The sequence below is a fragment of the Maylandia zebra genome, linkage group LG22 (assembly GCF_041146795.1).
Source record: "Maylandia zebra isolate NMK-2024a linkage group LG22, Mzebra_GT3a, whole genome shotgun sequence".
NCBI lineage: Eukaryota > Metazoa > Chordata > Actinopteri > Cichliformes > Cichlidae > Maylandia > Maylandia zebra.
The window spans coordinates 13,088,213-13,112,658 of record NC_135187.1 but is presented as its reverse complement, the minus strand read 5'-3'; the positions used below and the strand labels follow the sequence as shown (position 1 = coordinate 13,112,658).

At 43.0% G+C, this 24,446-nt stretch overlaps 1 protein-coding gene across 3 annotated transcripts in view; it reads left to right on the top strand.

The window, feature by feature from the left end:
* Nucleotides 1-24,446, top strand: part of LOC101479418 (RNA-binding motif, single-stranded-interacting protein 3) — a 313,618-nt gene that overhangs the window by 245,649 nt on the left and 43,523 nt on the right. For all 3 annotated transcript variants that reach the window (XM_004549004.4, XM_004549003.4, XM_076879451.1), the window contains one exon: nt 22,172-22,278. In XM_004549004.4, coding sequence (XP_004549061.1) covers nt 22,172-22,278 — 107 coding nt within the window. The remainder of the gene's footprint in view (nt 1-22,171; nt 22,279-24,446) is intronic.

Sequence of the window (24,446 nt, the reverse complement as noted above, 5' to 3'; positions counted from 1 at the left end):
CAGCCGATATCTGACAAGCCTCTGCATTTCCGGCTTAGCCACTCAATCACACTGTGTCAAGAGATGTGGCCGTGTGTGTGTGTGTGTGTGTAAGAGGGTGAGTGTACGCGTGCATATGTGCAATTGGGGATTGTACTAGCTGCCTACCTCCACCCAGGTGTGTCCAGTGCCAATACAAAAAGGATATTGAGTTGTAACCTTGCTGTCCCATACCAGGAAGTAAATATCTTGATGTCAGGTGCCAGGTCATCTGGTAAATTCAACTGACCATGGGAAAACAAACCAAAAGGAAGTCACCATGTTGGCAGGAAGTTAACCGTGAGTTGCTGATAACAGACCAACACAGAGAAGAGGAATTGTGGAGATGCTAACAGATGGCAGCTAATAGCGCCATAGACTGAGTCCATACACTTCCTGCTTAAATTTTAATGTAATAACATCTGACTTCCTTGTGATTACATGAGATATTGAGTTGATCTACAGTGTGAAAATATGATAGCAGATGGCAACTAATGATACTTAACAGCTTCCCTTTTCTTCCCATTAGGTTTTCTAATGAAATTCTATGTAATTTTCTATGAGATCCAACTACATGCGCTACATAGATACACAAATGAACTCATTTTTTGATCCGTGGTAATGCCATCCTCTCTGAATGCTCATTTTGATCACAGATGATTTAGAAGTGCGTTAAACAAGAGCTAGTGCTTTATTTCTGTCTGCAGTAAATGTCAATTGCGAGAAGACATGTTGCATTCTGAGAACTTAAAGCGAATATTCGTGTGTGTTCCAGCAAGTTCTACAGAAATGCGTACCACAGTACTCGCATATAGATGCATCTAATCAGCAGTCCAGGTCAGGTTTGTTTGGTGAGGCCTGGTTGATATGAGAGGTGCATAGCAGTCGTCCAACAAACCAGTCACCGAGGCCTGCTCTAGCCGCTCTGCTCTGCCCACGTCTGATTGTGATTCAGAGAGAGGGACATGATCGATAGCCCTGATGGAGCACCACAGCTGTTTAGCTATTCTGTGCAATGCGGCAGCCGCTCTCCCTGTCGCTGTGGTCGGCGGTGAGCGTGCATACAGTATACGTGCACACAAATATAAACTCATACACAACGCATGCACACAGATGAAGAACATGTCCCTTACGCCCAAAATATACATACCGTGTGTCGTTTCAAATATTGACACGCGCACATTCTCGGATGCTTCCAGCTGATGCTGCACATATAAATGAACATGTGATTTCTGGCTGCGCGCATGGATTGAATCACGCGAGCACGATCTCCTCCTTTTCTGAGAAATGGTCAACTTTTAAGTTCGAGGCGAGAATAAAGAGTTATCCTTGTTTTTAGTGGATGTGGATTTACTCAATAAACAAAATAAATGGAATTTATGAAATGTGACTCCAGCTATAAACTATACTGAAGTGAGCCCAACAGGGACACATTATGATTTACACTGCAACCCTGAGCACTGGGAAAGTCAAAGGAAGCGCAGATAAAAAGTGATTTAATCCGCTGGCTCCACTGAGCCTCGCTGATTAAAGCCCTTCGTCCCACAATGCATTAAACAGCTTAGAGATGACACCCTATGGTAAATGTAATTCAGACCAGAGATACATTAGCCATTGTTTGTTTTTTGGCAGGTGAGTAATAACATGTACATACCTTACTGTGTGGCGGCAATGGCAGAAAGAAAATTGATAACCTGCTCCACTGAATTGTGTCTCTTTATGTTTTTTAACTTAATTTTAGAGTCAGCAATCAAACCATAGTTAAATAATCAATGAGGTTACGTGCAAGTAGTGTTGAGCATCAGAAAAGGGCAGCGCCAGACTTTGATGAATCTAACATTCGCTTGGACGTCTAACTGTGCAAACAGAGATTCAGTCCAGACTGAATGTGCAGTAACACTGCTGCTTCTTCCTTTTCACTTCCGCTGGTACCGCTCGCTCCGTTGTCTTTCTGCCAATATGGCAGCAGAGCTGCGAGTCAGCTCCAATATTGTCCAATGGATGCTGGATAAATAATGAAAACCACATCAGGAAGCAGCCACAGTGGCCTTGGGAGATGGAACGAAGCGGAAACATGCAATATGTACAAGCTTTTTTCTTTTCTTTTTTCTTTTCCTTTCTTTTTTTTTACAGAACGCTGGCATTTTTCTCTCCCTCTGTTTTTGCAATTTCCACTAGTCTCTGTCTTTCTCTGTCCAAACTCTCACTTTGCCTCACTTACTCTGTCAGTCACAGTGCTCTGTTATACAGAAGAGGTTAATTTAGGCCTACAGTAAAAGCCATATTCTTCAAGGACACTTGTGGTGAGTGCCAGTGCTTTCCCCACCCTCGAAAATGGTAATTGTTGTGTCTTTCAGAATACTGATCAGATAACCAGTTTGATAATTTGTCTGTTCTGCCAGAGATCTAAATAACACCCAGGGTTTTATAAAAAACACTACATCTGTCAGGATAACACCAGACAGAATATACAGGGTGCACTCTTTGCCAACCACCTGTTAAATAAAATATAGTAAAGACAGGCCAAAAAAGTGCTGCCCCACCAACACTTTCCATCATTATGTGCGGATCACAAGGCCTGTGCAGCTGAGGTTGGGAGGAATTGTTGGTGGGGGTGGGGGGCAGTTGCAGGAAAGAAATTCCTCCCTGTTGGCATCCTCACCAAGGCAACAGTGCCAAGATAGCAGAGACAGCCCACGGTATTAAAACATCCCTCACTGAATTAAGGCAAGTCCCAAATCACTTGGTAAGTCACAAAAAGCCCTTCTGAAACTGTCAGTCATACTTGAGTAATCTATGTTAATTTCTGCCATCCCTCCCACATTCCCCTGGCTAATAACTGGCCTGTCGGCGGGCCTCGTCTCTCTCTCCCCTATGGCGTGTAGATTTAACGTGCAGCCAAGTAGGTTGGCGACTTGGCTGTCAGGATGTCTCAGACATGGCTGCCTTTCCAAGTACGTGAGAGCACGCGTTTCCCATGATGCATCTGCGAGTCATGTGTAGTTTGTGTTCTGTGAATTTTTTTGTTTTTTGTAGCTGTTGTTATCCTTCCTCGTTTTTTCGTCAGAAACAAAAAGGTCAAATCCATTATGTATTGATGATTAATTTACCGCTTCTGCTGTCACTCAGTGCGAGCCAGCCATAGTTCTGTCTCTGTATGTGATCCTCAATGGCAATCAGACAGCTTTTCAATATACTCCGCCACAGATAATAAGTGGCCACAAAACCTCAGTGCTTTCCTCGGGATATTGCATCATAATGAAATCTGTCCTCTTAGCATGAACCTTCCACCCCCACCTCTGACTTCACCCTCCTCCCATTAGAGGCGGGACACACAGGAAGTTATTATTGGCATGCCCAGTAAATCAGACAGCTTCCTGAAAAAAGGATCAATTTCCCCCGATGCACTTTCTCATTATAACCTTATCTCGCCTACAGACAATAATCTGGATTTGTCACGCTTTGTTTGTTTTGCCACTGAACTGTATCATTCATGAGCAAAGCCAACGGTTAGCAGGCAGGAGGAGGAGAGCGGAGCTGCTCCGAGTGGATCTGTCACTGAAATATAAAGTATTCAGCTGCTGCTGTTCCCTTCCACTGAAAATGATATAAGCCCTTTGATTGGCTTCAAAGTTTGTTTAGGCAGAGAGGAGGTAGCTCCGACTCCTGGAGGGGTTCAGGCGGGAACGATTGACTTTGCTCTCCACTCAACCGCATCTAATGTGGATGGAGACAAAATGAAGGAGAGTTACCACGAGGAGAACCCCCCCACACCCACCCACCCAACAATCGAGAGTAATAGAGAGAAATATAGCAGGAGCACAATGGAAAGGAATAGATTAGGAGCTTTGGAGATGTGACAGGAATAAGCGAAGAAGATAAAAGAGAACAGATGGGGAAGGGCAGAGGGGGAAGAAAGTGATGGGTGGTGCATGGAGCAGAAGAGAAAGGAATGAGAGTTGGATCAACCTGTGCTTTTTGGAAGGTTAAATTTGAGTAAAGTTTAGGCTGCTGCATCTCCAGCAGACGAGATGAAAGGATGACATTGACTGTACGACCGCTTCCTGAGCTTGACCTCCGCGACCCTGGCCCAGCTGTCCGCGATGTTGATCCCCTTCTATTTTCCTCCCTCTCACCCCGCTCACACCTCTCCTTGCACTTTTTGTTGCCCTTGCTTTTATACTCTCTCTCATGGCTCCCTCCCTCTCTTATCTGCCCTGCCGCCACTGTCTTTCATCCCTCGCTCTCCCTCTGCACGTACACCCATCCTTTCAGCCTGCTATTCTTCACACACTCCTGCTCAGACGTCCCTAATGCTCATCTATGTTACCAGATACAGCTGAGTGGACACAATATTAAAGCAGGAAAACTAAGCACCTGAGGCTTCTTTTATTTATAAAGAGCGTTTTTCCTCTATTCTCTGGTTGACATGTGTTCAGTCTGTCCATTGATGTGCTTGCCTCTCTGTTATGCTGTGGATTCACCGTGTGGGCAGCTGCCAGTTGTGTCAGAAGTTTGGAGGTTCTGTAGGTTAAACATCAAAGTAGAGTAACAACAAGGTTGAAAGCTATTGCGAACATGGCTGAGAATACCGTCTCTAGCATGTAACCTCATTACAAAATAAGCCGGTGAAGGCCGTGCTGGCGACGTGGTGCTTAAAATGGAAACATCTCGGCCTTTCTTTAACCAAAAGTCTTTAAGCGTATCAGATTTGGTAATGAGAAAGTCCACGCATACGAGCAGACAGAGATGTTGGTAATGACAATTGTAGCTGCTAAACATTAAAGCAAGGCGGCAAAACTTTTATTGTTAATGGCGCATTTCGTCCCCGGTGGGAGCGCAACGTGCTGCACGAAGCACGAGCTATCACAGGAGAGGCCGTCATAAAATTATAAAGTTAATATAAAACTGCAATAAAAGCAACCTGAAACCTGATTAACGTAACGGTGTGTGTTTAAACAATTAAAGTGAGTATGAACAGCAACTAAATAATGAAAAAAATGTCAAAAACATAAACCCACAGGATGGAGTGAAATAATCACACACTAAATTTGAAACAATAAACGAGGAAGATATAAAATAGATGCATTCATCCGTAATTTTTCTTCTGTTTGTCCAAATCATGGTCACACGAGGCACTGGAGCTTATACCAGCTGTCACAGGGCAGGGTTAGATGTGGGCATCACCTCTGGACGGATCACAAGTTTGTCACAGTCCCAGTAGTTTGCACTGTGACCTCACAGTAAGAAGCTTCTAGCCCCGGATCGCTAAGACCTTTCCCTGTGTATCCCTACAATATGGTGATGACCTGTCCAGTGTGTAACTTGCTTTTTGCTGCATGACTGGAAGGATTGATAGTCGGGTATTTCAAGCCAACAGCAGACCATTAAAAAAGATTATCAGCATGACTATGCCAGAGAAAAGTTGTACATTAAAATAAACCACGGGGCAGTTTTGGTGGAGAAATGTTGCTTTTAGCAACATCAGGGAGCTCAGCTCTTAAGATTTATCATGATAGTAATCAATTTATAGCAAGGTAAACTGTAGAAATACAACATTTGTGTGAAAAAAGTAAGGCCTATGTGATTGGCCAGATTGCATTGCGTTGCTGCAGGATTTGAGCCGGGTTCCCTCTACACGACTGATAGGTTATCAGACTGGCTGCATTCAAGTCAGAGAGCTGCTCTTTTGAGTGGTTTGGGCTTAATCTTGAGTCATCCCCCTCTGTGGGTTTCCAATTTCAAGTACGGATGAAGTGCAGCAAACTCAATGCAAATACATTGCTTTGTAGGTTGCTAAAATTACTAAAGGCTTTAACCAAGAACAGCGGTCATGTCAATGTATTATTAAACAAAGTTCTTTGATTTTTTTCTATAACTTAGGAATGTGCAATGAAACACAGTTGGGAGACTGAGTAGTGGTTGAGTTTCTTACCCAGGAAACTATTTCTTATTTGTTTATTCTCTAAATATTATACTGGCAAGCTCTGAAATCAGACTGTTACTGCCGTAAGAAAAAGCCTCTATCTTTTTTTTCTGCTCCCTAACCCAAACTGAGATCTCCACCACTTTAGGAAGATGGTGCTGTGATGTGCACATTATATTCAAGGATCCCTAGATTCTTGGTTTTAGCCATCAGTCAACTTAATCTAATGCAGGACCTGAGGCAACGTATTTCTTTTGCAAAGAATAATATTCAGCCTCTCAGCAGATACAGTAGGTCACTGAGCTCATAGCCTTCCGGCCAGCTTGCCCGTCCTCTAGAATGAAGATTAAGTTTGCTGAGGAGGATAATCATGCTCTAAGGTCTCTGTGGTATGCAAGCAATTCAGCAGGCTTGCTTTCTTTGGTTCTGTTCTCATCTACTCTCCAGCTCCTGCACCTGTCTTTATGAAAGATCAGACTATCACGGTGAAGTATCACAACACAAAGCCGATGGTTTACAACTTTCCTTTATTCCTTTAAGGGACATTTGAAAATGGATACAGATAGTGACGTACAGCCGGGTCATCCGGGTGCCCAGAAGTGACAGATTTTTATCCTGTGTGTGCTTGCGTAAGGGAAGCAGGGAAAAAAAAAAAAGAAGCAGCAGGCATCAGTTACACCACGTCAGTGTCACCGTCCCAGGACACAGAGGGCAGTGAGATAAATCTAGCTGCTGCCCCCAAAATAGAGCACGGGCCTCCATTAGAACAGGACGCAGACTGTGTGGGAACAGGCAGAGGTCACTGTGGTCAGCAGAGTTATTTCTGTTGTGCCACCGGACCTCTAGGAGTGGACGCCCATTCATTCATCCGATTGCCTGCCAGCAGGTTAGGGGACACACGCAGAGACACACACGCATTAAAAAAATACACCCTACATGCTCTACCAGTGGACCATCAGCAGGAGTGCGACATGTTGTATTTGGTGAAATTTACTGTGAAGGTGTCTGAGTTACCACTTCTGTTTTTTTTGTCACCCGGGGATATTTGTGTCTTTTCCTTCCTATATGAGTGTATTTATACGTGAGCTGCCTGTTGGTGTTTGAGCTGAAGGACGATGGAAACACACCTGGTTCCCGGTGACCTCATGTCTCAGACACAGTGTCTCTCTGTCTGTCTCTGCTTCCCTTGCTGGAAGCGCAACACATCTTGGCCATGCTATTGGATCGCACTAGCAGTTTAATTCTACTGCTTTTCAGCCCGTATAGGTGATTTACGTTAGCTCGCAGACATGAATGCTCACTTTTTGCCACGGCAAAAACATCGACACAGACAACGCACAAAAGGAAAGTGGATGAAAATGCCAGCAGAATGATTTCTTACAGTTTCTTTTTCCTTCCTTTGTTCTTTCCTCTGCCTTCCTCTCATACGTCCACACGCGCACACTCACAAATACACACACATCAATAGTCCATTAGGAGTGTGTTGCTTTCATTACCTCCAGCTTGGCCCTGAGACAGCCTTCAGAGTGGAGTACAGCAGAGCGGAGCTGGCCAGGATTGCAGTATATATAGAGAGAGGAGTCTGGTAATTGCCAGCTCTCTGTTCTCTCTATCCTGTGCGTCAGGTGGAAAGTATGAATCTGTGGTATCTGGGGACCACCCTGCTGCGCTGCGCCGCATCTCGCTACAACTGTCTGTGCCCCCACCGGGCACAAGTAATAGAGGGAAAACAGTGAGCTTAAAGGCCTCAGAGAGTCCAACAACTGCCACTCTAACAATACACACTGCCATGGGAATAAAAATCCTGCAGCCCACAGTAACAGTGGAAATGATATACCCTGCCTACAAATCTCACTTTTTATGTCGCGCTTGTTGCACAGCAGTAAGTACTGTAAGTGGTGTTTTTTTGCTTCTTTCTTGAAGAGGAATGTTTTGTTTGTTTTGTTTCACCTGCCAGGAGGCACGAGAAAGAGTCTGATAGCAAAACGTTTAAGAAGGGCGAAAACATTCAGAGTTTGCTGTAAAAGTTCAAGAAAAAGTTACCTCCCACATAAATGTGTAGCGCTATAATATTGAATAAATATAACAAAACTGTTATTGGAAAATTATTTGCCAGCCGCCGTAAGCCTGTTTTTCTTTCATTACTTTCGGTAATGATTTGTTTTTTGCTTGCAACACTGCGGAGAATGAAATACACTGACCTGGACTTTAAGCCATGACTGGTCATATTGTTAGTTGCCTTAAATCTATTTGAGGAGACATTCGATAAAGCTAGGCAAGGTCGCTGATCTGCTCTCTCTTGCCATTTTCTGTCTAAAATAACAATTTATTCACAGGCTCCTCCATGTGTTTGAAATCAGTGGGCTGGTGTGTCATAAATCTGCTATATTATCTTTTCGATCTGAGTTATTTTGTAATTTCGTATTTGGAAATTCCTGTATTAAGAGGGAGCAGTAATTGTTCCTTCATCTCCCAAGGAATTTAAATGAAATATGCCCTTGATGGCTGATATTCATCTTTGGAGACAATCTTCCTTCTGTAATCGGGAAGTAGTGCTGAATCTTGGCTAGCAACAGTTCTTACGCGAGTCAGGTGCAGCTAGTCGGTACTAGATGTATTTACACCACTGTAAATGGTTTAGATTAGGTTTCTGGCTTAATTGTGCATTCGGGAGATGGTACACATGGCATGTACTACTACTGTCAGCTTCTCAGGACCTGTTCTGTTTTCACATTGGAGCAAACGGACTTTGAATCTGTACGAGGGAGCTGGTAGGGATTGGGCAGTTTAATGTTCGATCCCACTGAGTAGGGCATTTGTGTTCGCGCATACAGGAAAATGTTGGAAAAGTTTAAGAGGGCTGCAGCACGTGTGTGAAAGTGGCTACAGTCTCAACTGTGCAACTGCACAGTTTAGATTGGTTCATAGACCCCCCTATATGTGGTCTCTAGCTGTAGCCATTACTCTGGGGGTAGAGACGCCACATGAGGAAATTCCCATTATCCATTAGGTAGTATTCCGATTGGCTGGAAGTGAATGCAGCCAATTGGAGTAGGTGGTCATGAATAATGCAAGTTTTACATAAATTGCCTCTGAAACTGCCTGTTGGAGGAAAGATGGGGACCTTGGCTGCAAGGAAAGATGGATTTAGAGAAATCTAAACAATTTTTGGTGAATAAAATGTCACAGGTATGTTTAAAATGGACAAATATGGTTGTATAAAAATAAATCAAACAAAGCCATTCCATTATGTGCTACTCAGGTCATTTGTCAAAGAAAATGTATTACTCCACAAAAGGCATCATTGCTTTCAGGCAAAATAAACAAAGAAAACCTATTATCCTTATGTCACTGTTAATCATACCTACAGTATAGAGTGTATAAAAGTATTTTTCAATATCGGTCTTTTACCAGCTCTTAATATTTGTTGAGATGTTGCTGCAGCAGTCTTCTAGATGGTAGTGATGTGGCTATGATAATGCTGCCACATTCGCCGGGCCCCATCATGACGCGCATTTTTATCAATTACCTCGAGCTAGTCATATCTCTCTCTTAGCCCTAGACGTAATCTTGCTACAGATGCATCCAGATCAATTTTTCAGGATGTCTTATTTGTGGAGCGCACAGCAGGCTTTGCGTAGCAGGCGGGTGGGGGTGTGCAGTCAGGGTGTATCCAATTTCAGGCAGCAAAGCAAATGGCCTTGGAGATCAAGGATTATACAGCAGATTTCTAAGTCGAGCTAATATTGATTTGCTGTGCCCCTAGTGAACTCCAGGTTGTACCTTCTCCATGTAAGCTTTTAAATGTTGCTGCCTTAATGGCCCTCCTCGTCAGTGTGGTCCCTGATCTATAAGGCCGCAACAACTGACCCCTATAAATATGGCCTTTTGTTTTTCTAGATAGCACTGGGATGTTACTTTGACATGTACCACCTACCAAAGCATCCATGGAGACCACACCTTACAGAATCTGTTGCTGGGTTAATTGCATTGATAAACTCTTTTTCAAGAGTTTCAGATTATTCAATAAACTGGTCAAAATCTACAGTTCTGCCGATTAATTACCCGTTCCGTAAAGAATCTGATGCTAACATCTTGGTGCCAGATACCACAGCATGGCTTCAGGGGTCTAGTGGAACCTCAGTGGGTCAGGGCTGTTTTGGCAGCAAAAGGGGGGACCAACACAATATTTTCCAGGTGATCACAATGTCAGAGATTTAAAGCAGCTTGTTGTTTTTAATAGTAAGGCAGACAAAGAGCTGGGTGCATACATCAGAAATACACCGCGCATCTAGTTAGTAAGTGACAGTTTGAGTCACTTACTATAACCATGCGACTCTCTTATTGTACCTGCACTTGAGAATAATAGTCAGATATTTGCTCCTTTGCTGCTCTTCTCGCAGTCTTCATCTGAGTAAATGTGCTTTATTGGATTCTCCTCACAATAGAGCTGGTACTGATGAATGTCCTACCACCTAAATGCATAATTCTTCCATAGAAACTTTAAATTTGAAATTCAGATGCTTTACAGTGCTGTGCAGCAAAGGCATTAATCACAGAGTTTTCATCAGTTCGAATGGAATTTGATGTGCTGTCCCATACTGAGCAGTATTCTTGGCACCCCTCTGCGACTTCACAGTCTCCATCTCTTTCACCAGTCTGACGCACAGAATTAAAAGTTTGTTGTCCTGCCATTCAGCCATCTGTTCTCCAACTTCTGCCTTCCTCAGCTTTTTTCCCCCTTTTCTCCGCTGCACTGTTTGACACTTCTTCTCTCTCTCTCTCTCCTTTTTGTCCCACACATGCATTATAAAGCGCTGAATACTGTACAGCCACATACTGAATGTTTGATAATTGCTTTTGAAAAAGAAAAGAACATTTATTTCAAAGTCTAATTATTCAACAATGTCCCTGCCTCTCCTCCTGAAAAGGAAAAGGAAAGACAGGCAAGAGGGTTGAGCTGGGTTTTGGGATCTGGTTAACTTGTCCAATAGACCCATTATGAGGTAAAATCAACACTGGGGAGTGTTAGATGTGTGCTAGCGAGGGGAAATCGTGTCCAAATCCCTTTCGTTCGTTCAGCCATTATAAACAAGAAAGGATTAGCCGGCAGCTCCCTGCTGGGACAGTGAATGGATGAGAATGGGAAAGGAGAGGGAGGCTGCTCCTCTCCAGCATTATCCATATAATAGGCCAGGGAATTCAATAAGTACTGGCCTCATCAGACCTCATCAGCTCCCCCAATTAGGCTGCACATCATGGCAACTGGCAGGCTAGTTGCTGTTGGTGACAGATGAGAGCCAGTGTGGAGATGTGCTTGCCTCTGCTGCAGTGCTGTGCTGCCGCACATTCTTGGCATCAGTGAGGTGAATGCATCGCTCTGCGCGCGTGTGTGTATGTGCCTGAGACAGGTGGGTAGTTTTGGAAGGGAGAATCGTAAGCACTGATGAGTGTCATTAGTTTTACATCAGTATTTGTTTTGCATCTTACCGCTAATTTACAGTCTGCACTAACTGCCAGCACTTCCTGCGCTGTACTTCTGTTGTTGATGCTGCATTGATGAGCCAGCCTCAACTTGAAGTAAGCGCCGCTGTTTGTGAACCCTGGTGATATTGACGTTGTGTGTCAATATCTCTACCCTCCCACATTACCTCCCTGTGTTTCCCCAAGGGTCAGGACATGTGGAGGGGAAAAAAACACAGCTCTCCCACATCGATTGGGGCCCATTAACGCAGGCTGAGAAAAACAAAGCCTTTCATCACGTCTGAGATGTTTAGGCAGGGACTTACTCAGACTTGCTCTACACAGGTCAACCCTTCTCTCTCGTTCCGATATTGCTGTCTCAAAGAGGACAGAGCATAGCTATTATGGGAGTTCATATGTTTTTTTTTCTTCAAAAGAGATATGTGTCATCAAGCTCCTGTCATTTCTTTGTGTTTGTGTTTTCTTTTCTTTTATATAAAGACTGAGGAGAAAACAGTGAAGCATGGACAAGGAAAGAAGCAGGGTCAGATTTTGATTTACGTTTGATCCATTTCTTTCTTAACAATCTGCCTCTAAATGCTGGTATTTGGTTTCTTTAAAGAAAAATATCCATATTAATGCCAAAACCAAATAAGCATATTCAAAGCAAACACTGTGTAACGCAATAGAAATAAGAAGGTGTGCCGTTTTGTCTGTTTAATTCACTTCGGTAGAACGACCTTCAAATACAAAATCAAAATCTTATCAGTAAATGCAATATTTTTTTTGCAGCTTCCTCAGAAAACGGTCGATGTATTCGTTGAACCCAAAGACGATGCCACTTTGCAACTTTTTTGGAAAGACTGAGGAGAATTAGTGTGAACGCTACTTGAGAACAAAGAGAATACCTAAGAAATGAATGAATTATGAGTCTTGGGAATGTCTGATGCACTGTTTGAAGTTGAGACATACATGGGTCTTTGAGACAAAGATTATGCATGTCTGACTTTGGACCTTACTGTGGCTTTTGAATTTCATGAAAACTGGCTTTGTGGTGCCGCATATGTGGCCGCTTTTGTTTATGAGAATTATTAATTATACAGTGAATACTTTTCTTCCACTGTTATATTATTAAGACCAAAAAAAGCAGTGAATGTAAAAAAAAAAAAAGAAGAAGAAGAAGAAAAAATGGATAGAAAAGAAATGCACAGTTTAAAAAAAATTTCTTGGTGTGCAGGGTGTAACAGAGGTTAAATAATACAAAATCTACCAGAAACTAGATTTAATAGTTTCATGGCCATGGCAACGACTCTTTGTAATCTAGAGTTAAAGCAGCCGGTTCCATTCATAGCAAGCTGATAAAGTCATGAAGCCAGCTCTCCATACTGTAACTGTTTTTGTTGTTTCCTTTTTATTGAAAACAAATCTGTTTGCACTTAATTTACAGCAGGTGTAGTATAACAAATATGTACAGTGTATAACAAAAGTGTGTCAAAGGCTTAAATAAATGTAGCATTATGTCTCACATGAGTGTGACCCATTCATCTCAGTAATCAGGAGCAAATGTGACTACTGTAGCTACTGTAAAATATAAAATATGCTCCTTTAATTTCCAGTCTCACCTGAATGTGAAAGGTCAAATCTAACACAAGTTAGCTAATGAAATGAAAGACGATAAAGAAATAAAGATTTCTTTATTTCTTTACTTTTAATTCATTCTTTTCAGTAGTGATGCTTAAGTCATTTGGGTTAGTTTGAAGACTCTAAAAGCAGTGATAATTTCTTAAATATGGCTGAAAACAAGCCAGAATAGAGAGAGGATGTCAGTGCTGGTGACAGATTTCTGCGAGGGTGGGGTGGAAGAAAACAGTGCAGATCTTCCTGCGCCGTCTTTGGGTTTGTGTGTGTTCTGTATGTTTCTGAGTGAGCATAAAAGAGTGTATACTATACGCGTGTGGGTGTGTGTGCATGGCTGCTCTTTTGAAAGTGAAAGAGCAAAGAGAGCTGCACCTGCAGCTTCTATCAAACAGTGGAAAGCTCCTTTCAGCACAGCTTTAATTACAGTCTCTGCAGCTCTGCTCAGCTCAGACAAGCCGGTCTCCACGCAACCAACCAAATGCTCTCACACATAGCCGCCTTCCTCTGCTCGAGACCGGCCTGATCCCTAATCAGCCGCGGTGTCACTCTTCATCGATCCCCAATCAGTTACAGTAAAGGGGACTCTATGGAATCCCCCATGCACACTTCCCCTCCACCCTTTCCCCCCTTATTAGTCGGTGCCCTTCTTTCATCGATCATAAATCAATGTCACTGGTAGCATTGATCGTCAATCACCCCCAGTGACATTATTGATCTGGCTACCCGCAGCCCTGGGCCCACATTGCAGCCCGGCTCTGGCATATTGATCCTCCCTCAGATACAGTATTGAGGCTTTTTATTGATAATTCATTTATTGTGCTGTAATTTCATTTTCTTTCCTGTCCATACCGTTGTTACTGGAAGCCCCTACGGTGGAAACCTAGTTAACAGACACACTGCCTTTTGTGTGCTACTCTAACTGATGTGGCTCTTTCATTTGCAGCGTATTTTCTGCTTATGTTCAAATGTTGTTAGCAATTCTCAAGCACGCTAACCTAAAGGTTATATAAGCTTATAATAAAGAGAACCAGAAGTTTGGGTCTGTGGACCACCAGGGAAATTCTCCGAGAGAGGCAAGATGTTATTTTAAAAAAAACACCCAGCATCCACTATTTCCTCAGAGCTTTATACTAGCCAATAATAGAGGACTGTTTGTAATGCACTCCTAGTGTGAATTTGAGTAACTTTGTTGAATGTCAAGCAGAGAAGTGCTGAAAAATAACCCACTCAGCAAAACCTCGCCTTGATAAATAAACCTACATTTTGCTGTATATGATAACGAAAGGTGTGTAAAGCTGAGTAAGATGCTAATATGCATTCAGGCTTAATGCTAGATATAAGTGATGAAGCCTTCACAAGAGATTCAAACCTCCCCTCACAGAACAATAGAGTACATGATACATTTTAAGGCGTACTGTCAGAGCTTAAAGTTGATTTATTCTGATTCTGATCCAGTGTCATATATACTGAGAAATATTTGCTGTAGGTCTGGTAGATGGGCAGTTCAGTTGAATTACAAAGCGCTGTATGATTCATCTCTATAGATGGGAGTTTTCACGGGTCACTGGAGGCGTTGGCAGTGTTATAATACTCTGCTAACAGGGACAGAGCTAGTTTCACTGTCTGCCCACACAGGCAGTGACACAGAGCGTAGAAGCACAAGTCAACCCCCACAGGCAAAGTCCGGCAACAACTACTCTTGTGTTCTTCTGCCACAGCCAAAAAAGGGCAGTTTCACACGCCAGAACTTGTTTCACACCACAAGGTCAAGCCAGTGAAGGCTTATGTATTAATTCCCTGGACAGATGGATGGACAGAAGAAATGTTCATTTTTAGACTGGGTCAATATTTTAATGCTATTGTTTATCTTTTTCTGAAAGTTTTAATAAAGAATTATTATCCCGATATAACCATATAACCTTTAAAGGGAAAGTTCACCCTACAATCAATTGTACATATTTGACCTGAGGCTTGTAGTGTTGTCGATCCATCTAAAACATTTTAAACTGTGAAGCCCAGTGTTAAAGTTATCACAGATGTCTTCTTCTTCTCTTGAATATAATAAATTTAAATAGTAATTGTCACATGGTGCCAGAAGTACCAAATAATACATTTTAAAAATTTTGTTGAAATGTCTTTCAAAACATCATGCTTTAACAACGTGCTAACCTTATTTACCAGAAATCCAGAAATCTTTATTGTGAACAGTTTATTCTAGAAAATTCCAAAACTACGCCCAGCAACAGTGTGACTGAAGAGTTAACCAGCCAAGAGAATGGTTGGCAACCAGCAATTGTGAGGGAAAAATGTGTATTCCCGAACCAGCTGGAAAGTGGTTGCTGGCGACACAGAGAGGTTCCTAAACCACAACTTTCTGATTGCTTTGGTCACTTGCAGCCACAGTCACATGTAGTTTGCATAGAAGATGCCAATTTGTCTGCAGAAACTCACCACTTACTCTCTAAGCTGTAGCAAAACTTGGAAAATTATGATGCTAACTAGAAATGGAGAGCATTCACCTTTAAAGTAAAAGGTGTGCCTTTGAAATCAACACATTTCAAATGGTGCAACTTTTACTTTGCAGACGAACGGTTTCGTATGTTGCACATTTTCAACACTCCTTCGCAAGTAGTTTGAAAGTATTTGCAGACAAGTCTGCATCTTCCACACAAACTACTGATGACTCATAACTAACCAACCAAAGTAAATCAATGAAGTTTTCCGTGCAACATTGTGGACTTCATTTTGACTCTTTTTAGGACACATGATTTCCAGGTGGTTGCTGACCAGTCTCTAGACCTGTGCAAACATGCCTTTAGCATTCAGTTTTATAGTGATTGCCAGCAACCACTCACATCTAGTAAGAAAATACACATTTCTCCCTCACAGTCATTGGTTGCCAAATGGACTACCAATGACTAGGCCCATGGGACTGTAGCCTACCTGCAATGTAAACATTAATGACATTCTTCATCAGCTGAGCTGTAATGTTAGTTTTGATTGGCAGATGCAAAAACTAAAAGAAGAATTCATTGAAAGTTCTATGAAACTTCTCACACCGGCTTACTAGTGCTTTGAGTTTCATACATTATAGCCAAAAAAAGGTAGACATCACAGCAGCCGATGTCTCCAAAGCTGGGTATCTCATACAAAGTCAGTTTAGATGGCAATACAGGCCAGTGGAAAATTTGGGGGTGAACTTTATCTTTAAAAACCCAGACCCAGAAGATTCTCATGCATATTGTAAATTATTTGAAAAATAAAACTAGTCTGTTCTTCCAAAGCTTGTTTCATCAGTTCAGTGGGGAACAAGTGATGTAGCTTTTTGAAGAGTACAACACATCATCAATATCCTTAACACCAAAGTCTATTTTTCCCACTTATAGATTTATCTATCTGAAGTGCTGGCTTAAGTTGCCTGGTGCATATTTTCTTGGATCTTATTTCAGATCCACTCTACAAATAGTCATTTTAATCTCAGACCCTGCTCTTACGTTTTTTGTGGCCACTTTTACTGTAATTGCCACCCTGGCCAGCTGTATAAAGTTGGTAGTGATATTGAGACCTACTGCAGAAACAAAGATGTTGGCAGCGTAGAGCAGCTTGTGTGGCTTTAACATTAGAAACATCTGCCACCGCCACTTAAACATTGCAGCTGACTGCAGGACCCAGAAGCACTCAACTATGCCATTTGGACCGAATGCAGTGGGGACTGTCTGCCTGTATAAATGTTATTTCAATATATGGATGCAGGATTGTGAGCCATTCATTAGAGCTGGCAAACACACATAAGCATAACTTCGACTCACTCACTCACAAACTTCTGTCTGCACTTGTTGTTTCTAGTAATTTATTTACTCACCATGGCAACCTTAGTGTTGGGAATAGCAAGTGGAATTAGCTGATTAAGCTAAAATGAAGTTCTCGTTACACCGGTACATCAGAGCTCGTCTCCCAGGAGTCAGCGAGCAGCTGGAAACCCCTCCTCCTGTTTGGCGCTGCACTGCACTTGTGGCTCTCAAATTTAATGCAAAAGCAGATTAATCCAGAGTCAGTACTTGAAGTGCAATTATATTCAACCCATATTTTCAGCTGCTAAAATAATTACAACTCAGTGTTTAAGCAGAGTATTGTTCACCTTTCTGTTAGATCATTTCGCATTGATTTCTGCATATTCCTTGGCAATTGCATTTTGTATTCCCATTACCACGAGATGGTTTCAGTCGATTTGAGTTGTCTGCGCTGTTAGAGACTGACTCAGTGCCAGACCTACATGGAGGTCGTCTCGTCCATCAGCTTTGTTTATTTGTCTAAATTTGGTCTGGATTCGGTGCTCTGCAGTGGATGGATAGATGGATGGACAGAAGAAAGAAAGAGAAAAAGAAAGGGAGTGAGAGATGCAGACAGGAGATAACTACGACAGAGAGAAATGCGATTGAGGGAGATGGACAAAGAGAGTGAGAGATGGATTAGCATGTCAGAGACTCCCTACATAACATTACTCTTGTTAAGTGTGCAATAGCTCATCGATCAGGCTTCTACCGCCCGCATGCAGGGCTCTTCCCTCCATTTCCCTTCCCGTAATCCATAATATCATCTCAGACCAGAACTGCATGGCGTGCTGCAGAAGCCCTCTATGGAAGTCTAAGCAAGCACTGATCAATAGCCATTGAGCATGTGTAGCAGATGCAGGATGAGAAGCAAGCTGTTGTTGACATCCTTCTCCCTATGCTCATCCCACTCAAAGAGATGAGCTATACAGTATGGATCGGAAGAGTGAAAACTGGACTGTGCCTGTCACTTCTAAACTCGGTGAATCTCTCCCCTCTGTCTCTTTCTGTCACCATCTCCTCTTGTCTCGTTGTCTGTCTATGACACTGTATCTGTCCTTCCATCTATCTCCCTTTCCTCTTTGTGTCGCTCTCTGCCATGCCTTCCTCTCAGCGCCGGCTCCATTTATTGGGCCGTGTCATTGAGCCATGTGTGCCGTCCCTGTCAGCAAAACGCCTGGCAGACTGTCTTCATTTCCATGCTGAAGGATGCAAGGCCAGCATGGCAGTTGTGAGAGCTATCGACTGGGATCTGTCAAAGCCCTCCCTGTAGGAAAGCTGTTCCCGCCTGCCTTCTAGGTTGGCAGCCATTCTGAGGCTGTCTGTTTGACTCTGACAATGGCGACGTATATGCAGCACTGCTATAGTTTTGTTCTGTGACCCTGCTTGTCCTATCCACCTGTCATGTTTTTCTAGCATCCTTTTATCTCTCTCCAGAATAGCGTCCCTTTCTAACGCCTTCTGTTTCCCTCTGTGCCTTTCTATGTCTCTTATTCTCTCTCACTCCCACTCTTATTCTTTCTCTTCCCCATAAGACACAGCCTCCTCAGTCTGGGCAGACAGGTCAAGCTGGCTGAAGGGAATCAGACAGTTGTTGATCCAATTAGAGATCCCCTCGAGCAGCATCAGAGTAGAGCAGAATTCCAATAAAATACTGTCCTCTTTCTGCCTTTTCCATGTTCTCCCCTAACATGTCCTTGCAGTAAAACACAGTGAGCCTTCCTGAGACTTTTCTGAGACCCATAGGAACCTTTAGCTAAAGTTGTCATTGAGAAGTCGAGAGCTTGCTTTCACTGAATCTTTTCAGGCTGACATATTTTGGTACAAGTGGCTGAACAGTTCCCTCTGTTTGCCCTCTTTATTGCTTTGGACACTCTGAGAGCAAAGCAAGGCCGGCCCAGTTTGACTCCAAACCCTTCTTAGAGGCCTCTTTTGTAACTGTCCTGATGGTGAAAAGCTGGCTGTTTCACTGAGCAAAACCTTTCACACAGCCCCTCTGCAACTATGGAGCATTCCTGCATTGATTTCACCATTCAGGCCAAACAGATGTACAGTCCAATTCAGAGCACCAAATGAATGTACAACAGGCCGAAATTGACGTGTTATAATACATGTACTGATTTGCATTCATAGATCAAGATGTTTTTCAGCTGGCTTTTCAAGCCATCCGGAGCGCACGAGCGCTCTTTGTCTATAGATAGAGAAAAAAGCCACTGTGCTTGTCTGCAGCCAAAGAGCTGATTTCGACCAGATGCAGTCCCATAGGAAACAACTGTAACAGCAATAATTGCTTATGAACATAGCGCTAATAAGTGAAAATTTCAACAAGCTTTCATTTAGATTTCTATTGTCGCTGTTATTTACACAAGTGCATTTCCATGCCTCTGCTGGTTCGTTTTGTCTGTTGGTAATGCGTCTATTGATGTGCAGAATGCCATGACTATCTTTTCAGAGCCAAATGCACATTGAGGAGCATGATTGAGCCAAGGCTATGATCAAATGAGGCTGGCAGCACAGGCATCTTATTCTCACTAAACTGCTCCCCTTTCATGTGCGTGCGGGATTGTGGTCGGTCTTGGTGCGCATATTTCAAAGCCCATAATGCATGTGCGCATGTCCGCAGCCACCCCTCGTTAACGTGTTTACCAGTTCCTACAGCAACCCACATAAAAAACAATTAGGGGTTCCCACGGAGCACCTTGTTAGCGGCAGTTGTTGACCTCTGACCAAAACTACTTCGTCTTTTTCCCATGATGTCGAATCATTAAAGGGGCAGTAAATTAGTTCATAGCAAGAAGCCCCCGAAAACACATATTCTGGAGCCAAAGTGAATTAGGCATTACGTGAAGCCTTTACCTTAAAGACGCAGGATCAGCAAGCTGGAACGTAGTCGGTGGCCCAGTTTGTTCTGGGCCGTGCCAGGGATGACGCCGTGTGGCGAGAGGTCTAGAAGGGTTTATAGCCTGGCACTGGCTTATTCTGCGTATGTGTCTTTGGCTATTTTTGTGTGTTTTCAAAGGTTATAGCAAAGAGATTTTAAGGGCAGGAGGAGGGTGTGTGTTTCAGGGCTACAGAAGGGTGAGTGTGTTCACAGGGAGGGTGGGGTGGTGCGAGGCTGTTGATCTTGGGCTTGAGTCTTAAACAAATGGGCTAGTTCGCTGTGGGAACTGGGGATGTAGTCACTGGGGGAACGTCAGCGTGCTCTATGTCAGATTCTCCAAATTTCTCCAATAGCTAATTATCTCCCACAGCGCCAAAGGAGAGGTTTGGAGGAGCTTTTGTTGTTTTTCTCCTGTAGCGTCTCATGCGCTCTCCCTTCCCTGCTACTTTTTCTTTGGCTGACTGAAAAGTTTGGTGCTGTAGTGGACCCTAAAGGCACAGAAACACAGTAAATTTCTTTTGCTGTTTTTCCAGAGTTTGTTTGCATGCATTTAGCCCCATAGTACCCCTTTAGCCACATAAATGCAGTCCGTAAGCTCCACAGCCTTCATCTCATTTGCATCTCAGACATCTCCTGTAACTAACAAAAACATATTTTCAGCAGCAACATTCCTGGCATGAGAGAAAATTAAATGCAAAAGCAAATCATCTGATTAGCTCATTAACGCCTCGGCCTTTCCTTTTTCTTTTTTTTTATCAATTTATCGCCTGACAAAGTCGCTTGTCATGAGCTCACTTAACTTCAGGTTGTTTCATGGCTGTCACTGCTTTGTCAGTCTAGACAGAAGCTTTTTCTCTCCTGTCTTGTGATGCTGCATTATTATCAGGACCCAAAGCACCTCTAACATCTGGGAGTAGAGATTAAAGCATCAACAATTCTCTCGGTGTCATCTCTGACATGGCGTGATGAAAGGTCCCTTTGCTCAGCCTCCTGCAGACAGCCCCCATCATTGGCCAGTGTCGTCACAAAGCCTCCGTGTCACAAGCTGCCAGGCCTGTAATGTGAATGCGTTGACAGGAGAGCCGTCAGCTCTCTCCTAAGCCGCCAGGTGCAGAGCAGCATCGGTTCAGTGTTTGGACAAACTTGTTGGCGCTGTGTGTACTGTACTTTTGCTGAACTGTACAACTCTCCCAGGGTTTGATCCTGGTTTAGGTTCACACTCTAATTCCTTGGTCAGCCATTTCCCTTATCTCTTTCACCATCTTCTCCTTTTGTTGTTTCATGTTCTTTACGCTTTCTGTACTCCTGTGTTTCTGCTTGTTTATACAACTGTCTCCCTTCCCCTGTTTCATCTCCCCAGTCTGTGTCTTAAGAGATTCCGATCTCGCTGACGCTGACTGAAAAGGGGACGGACACTGTGAAGACCCCCAGATCCCCAGCCAAGCGAGCCGCTCATTTCTCATGCTTTTTCCCCCCCTACTCTTTCTTCTTCTCTCCAGATTGACTGTCTTCAGATTTGCTTTTCCTCTCTGCACTATCTCATCAGGAAAGTCATCTGCCTGAGCCAATTTTTCCCTCTTTAGGTGCTCACCTGCAGCACGAGTGTGGGAAACTGCCCTTTCACAAGTTATCTTTACACAGGCTTAGGTTATCGCAACACTTTCATTGACCTTTCATTGGTAATTATGCATACAAAAGGCTTTTGATGCAGATACAGCTTAGATGAGGTCGCTCTTCAGGGGGCTCTTTTCTTTTTTGTTTTTTTAATGTGTATAATGACAGCTGTTTCATTTTCAAGCCATCCTTTATTTCTGCTGATGCCAGCTCTGAAGTTAGAGCATCTGTCAATCCTCTGTAACGGTTTCATCTCGGGGACCCTTAGCCTGCCCCTAGTGTTTGCACCGAGAACAGCACAGTAACGTCTATATCAGCCGTTTCTCAAACCATGCACCCCAGTGAGGTGCTCACGCTGATGGCTGCTGAGTGGAAAAAGACATAAAAATTTCAAATAAAAGAGGAGATGGCTGTTACAGTAAAACACGGAGGGATTATGCGTCAGGAACAGGAACGCCTTCTAGAAATAAGCTTTGGCTGACAGAGCGGTCCTGTGTTACCATCTCAGAGGTATTTACAAGAGCGATTACTGTGATTATTATTTCAACAATACCTTGCAATGCTCTTTCATAGGCTGCCAGCCGTTGCAAGGATAGGGAGGGCCTGCCAACATCACCGGACTGGGAATTTGTGTAGGAGCTCCATAGGAAGGCAGAGCGGAGGGAGGGGGAGGAGAGAGAGAAAGAGATGCAGTGGTAGAAGAAGAGACAAAGGACACAGTTCAAAAGGGCTTCTTTCTTTTTGGAAAGGTCGCACAATGCACTTCTGCTAACATGATTTTGTCCTTTTCTCTCTCTGCAGCTCCCACGGAGCCTTTGCTGTGCAAATTTGCCGACGGAGGGCAGAAGAAACGCCAAAGCCAGAGCAAGTACCCTCAGAATGGAAGGCCGTGGCACAGAGAAGGCGAGGTAAGATGTTACGCCAGTGTTTATTTTTCTCACTCGCAACTGGAAAAAAACTCTTCCACAGGGTTTTGGTGTAGCACAATTCATGAAATAGTAAATCACATAAAGATTTCTTCGGCAAATGCCTCTCTTTACATACACCTCCTTTAGGTTTGCTGGTGATTTAAACTATATTTATATATATATATAGATTTTATATATAGATTTTATCTCACCTGGAAGCTAAATTCACAAATAAAATAGCAATAAAATTGAGTAAATGTGCTAAAAACTATATAAGCTGCTATTCGGATGAGTTGACAAAATAACACCGCTCACTTACACTCCACTAACTACTGTAGCACCACATCTCTAGATGACCATCTGAGGTAGTGGTATTTCTAAGAAATGGCTCCACCCTGCTCACAAGGGATCAGAAGAAGTTGGCTAAAACATCTGGCAGAATGTAAAGTATTACCGCCTGCCATTTGTATTTACTATCATGTATGGAGATGTTTTCAAAAAAAGAAAAGAAAAATAGCCCACATATCGATCAAATTGTCTCCAGATGTATATGTGCTGTCATGTAAATTGCATCTCAAGCCTCACTGAGTGCATATATTTCCACCATACAGCAGAATGCTGGGAAACCTGAAACTGGAAACGGTATGGTAACATGTAGATACGAGGTTAAAATCTTTTCTTAGACTACCAACAGGATATACTGGAAAGGACGAACAGAGGAGACAAGTACGCGACTGCTTTAGACGGGACTATATAGAAGAGACAGAATGCACACACACGTGCAGCTGCACATGCTCAGTCTGACAATTGTGCTGAAACTGCAAGTTACAGGAGGAAAGATGGAATGTTTGTCCTTCAAGAAAAACTCTCCATACGTCTTAGTGTGTGCTGCAGACGCAGTTTGTGAGTATGTGTGAAGAAGTAGGTGGAGGATACAGTTTCATCTCTCATCCAAGTGATTTCTTCAGCTCAGATTCATGATTGTCAGAAGATTGCCTCCTCCTCTTTTTAGCGATGGTTGCTCCCTTTCCACATTCAAATGGCCTCCTTTACTCCCCGCTCAAACCAGGAGCCATACCTGCCCAGGATGTGTGCACGTCCTCATCATTGAAGGAATAGCCACTGGCCTGTAGGTGGATGAGGTAGCTCTTCTGTGTTTTGCCATGACTACATCTTTCACTGTGTTACAAAGCTTGAATTGCAGCCATTCTCCAAGTCTCTGTGAACAATTATCATGGCCATCGACCAATGGTCATGACAACAATCATGAAACTGAGCTCATGGCTCACTGTTAGTCAATGGTGCTACTTTTGGTGGTTATGCAACTGAACTGTTTATAAGGTTGAGGAAAGCTGCAGTCAGCTGAGAATGAAGAAGTCAGTTGGAAGAGTGAGGAAACATTCCTCCCACTGAAAACACTTCGTCCAGATGAACAGAATCAACTTTCCGGGAGTTCCTTCACTGAATTATTGAGCATGCATTAAGACGTAGGTGTTGTATTCCCTACACAGGCTCTGTGTGTGTGTGTGTGTGTGTGTGTGTGTGTGTGTGTGTGTGTGTGTGTGTGTGTGTGTGTGTGTGTGTGTGTGTGTGTGTGTGTGTGTGTGTGTCCATCACATGTTCAGCAGGCCTAACACCTATAAACCAATGAAGCGTGTTTCACCTAAATCACATTGCTACATCCCCTCAGGCCCACACATTGACAGGTTGGCAGGGTCAGCTCGGTTGACTTAAGGTAAAGTGAGATGACTGTGTATGTGGGAGTGATCAGATGCTTCCTTTTAAAGGAGACGGATGCAGCCTAAATAGACACAAACATTTATTCATTTTGCTATAATGCATTCTTTGCATTGCATACAGACACTTGACCTTCGACGTGATATATTAGCCTGTAAAATATGTTTACTAATTCGCTTTACCAGGTCCTTAGATTTCTCTGTGATTATAATTGTGCCTTAATTGCTACACTTTTGAAATTACAACACTAAAAATGAACATTTTGGACAAATATGTTTGCTAATTAGTGTAAAGTTTTTAGCAGATTGGGTTTTCAGCGTATCTCAGGGCTTTTTAAACAAGAAGAGACTTGAGGAAAAAAGGAAAAACTCAACTAGAGACTCAGAGTTTCTTAAGAATTCTGAGTTCACCCAGAGGCTGAGCTAAAAGCT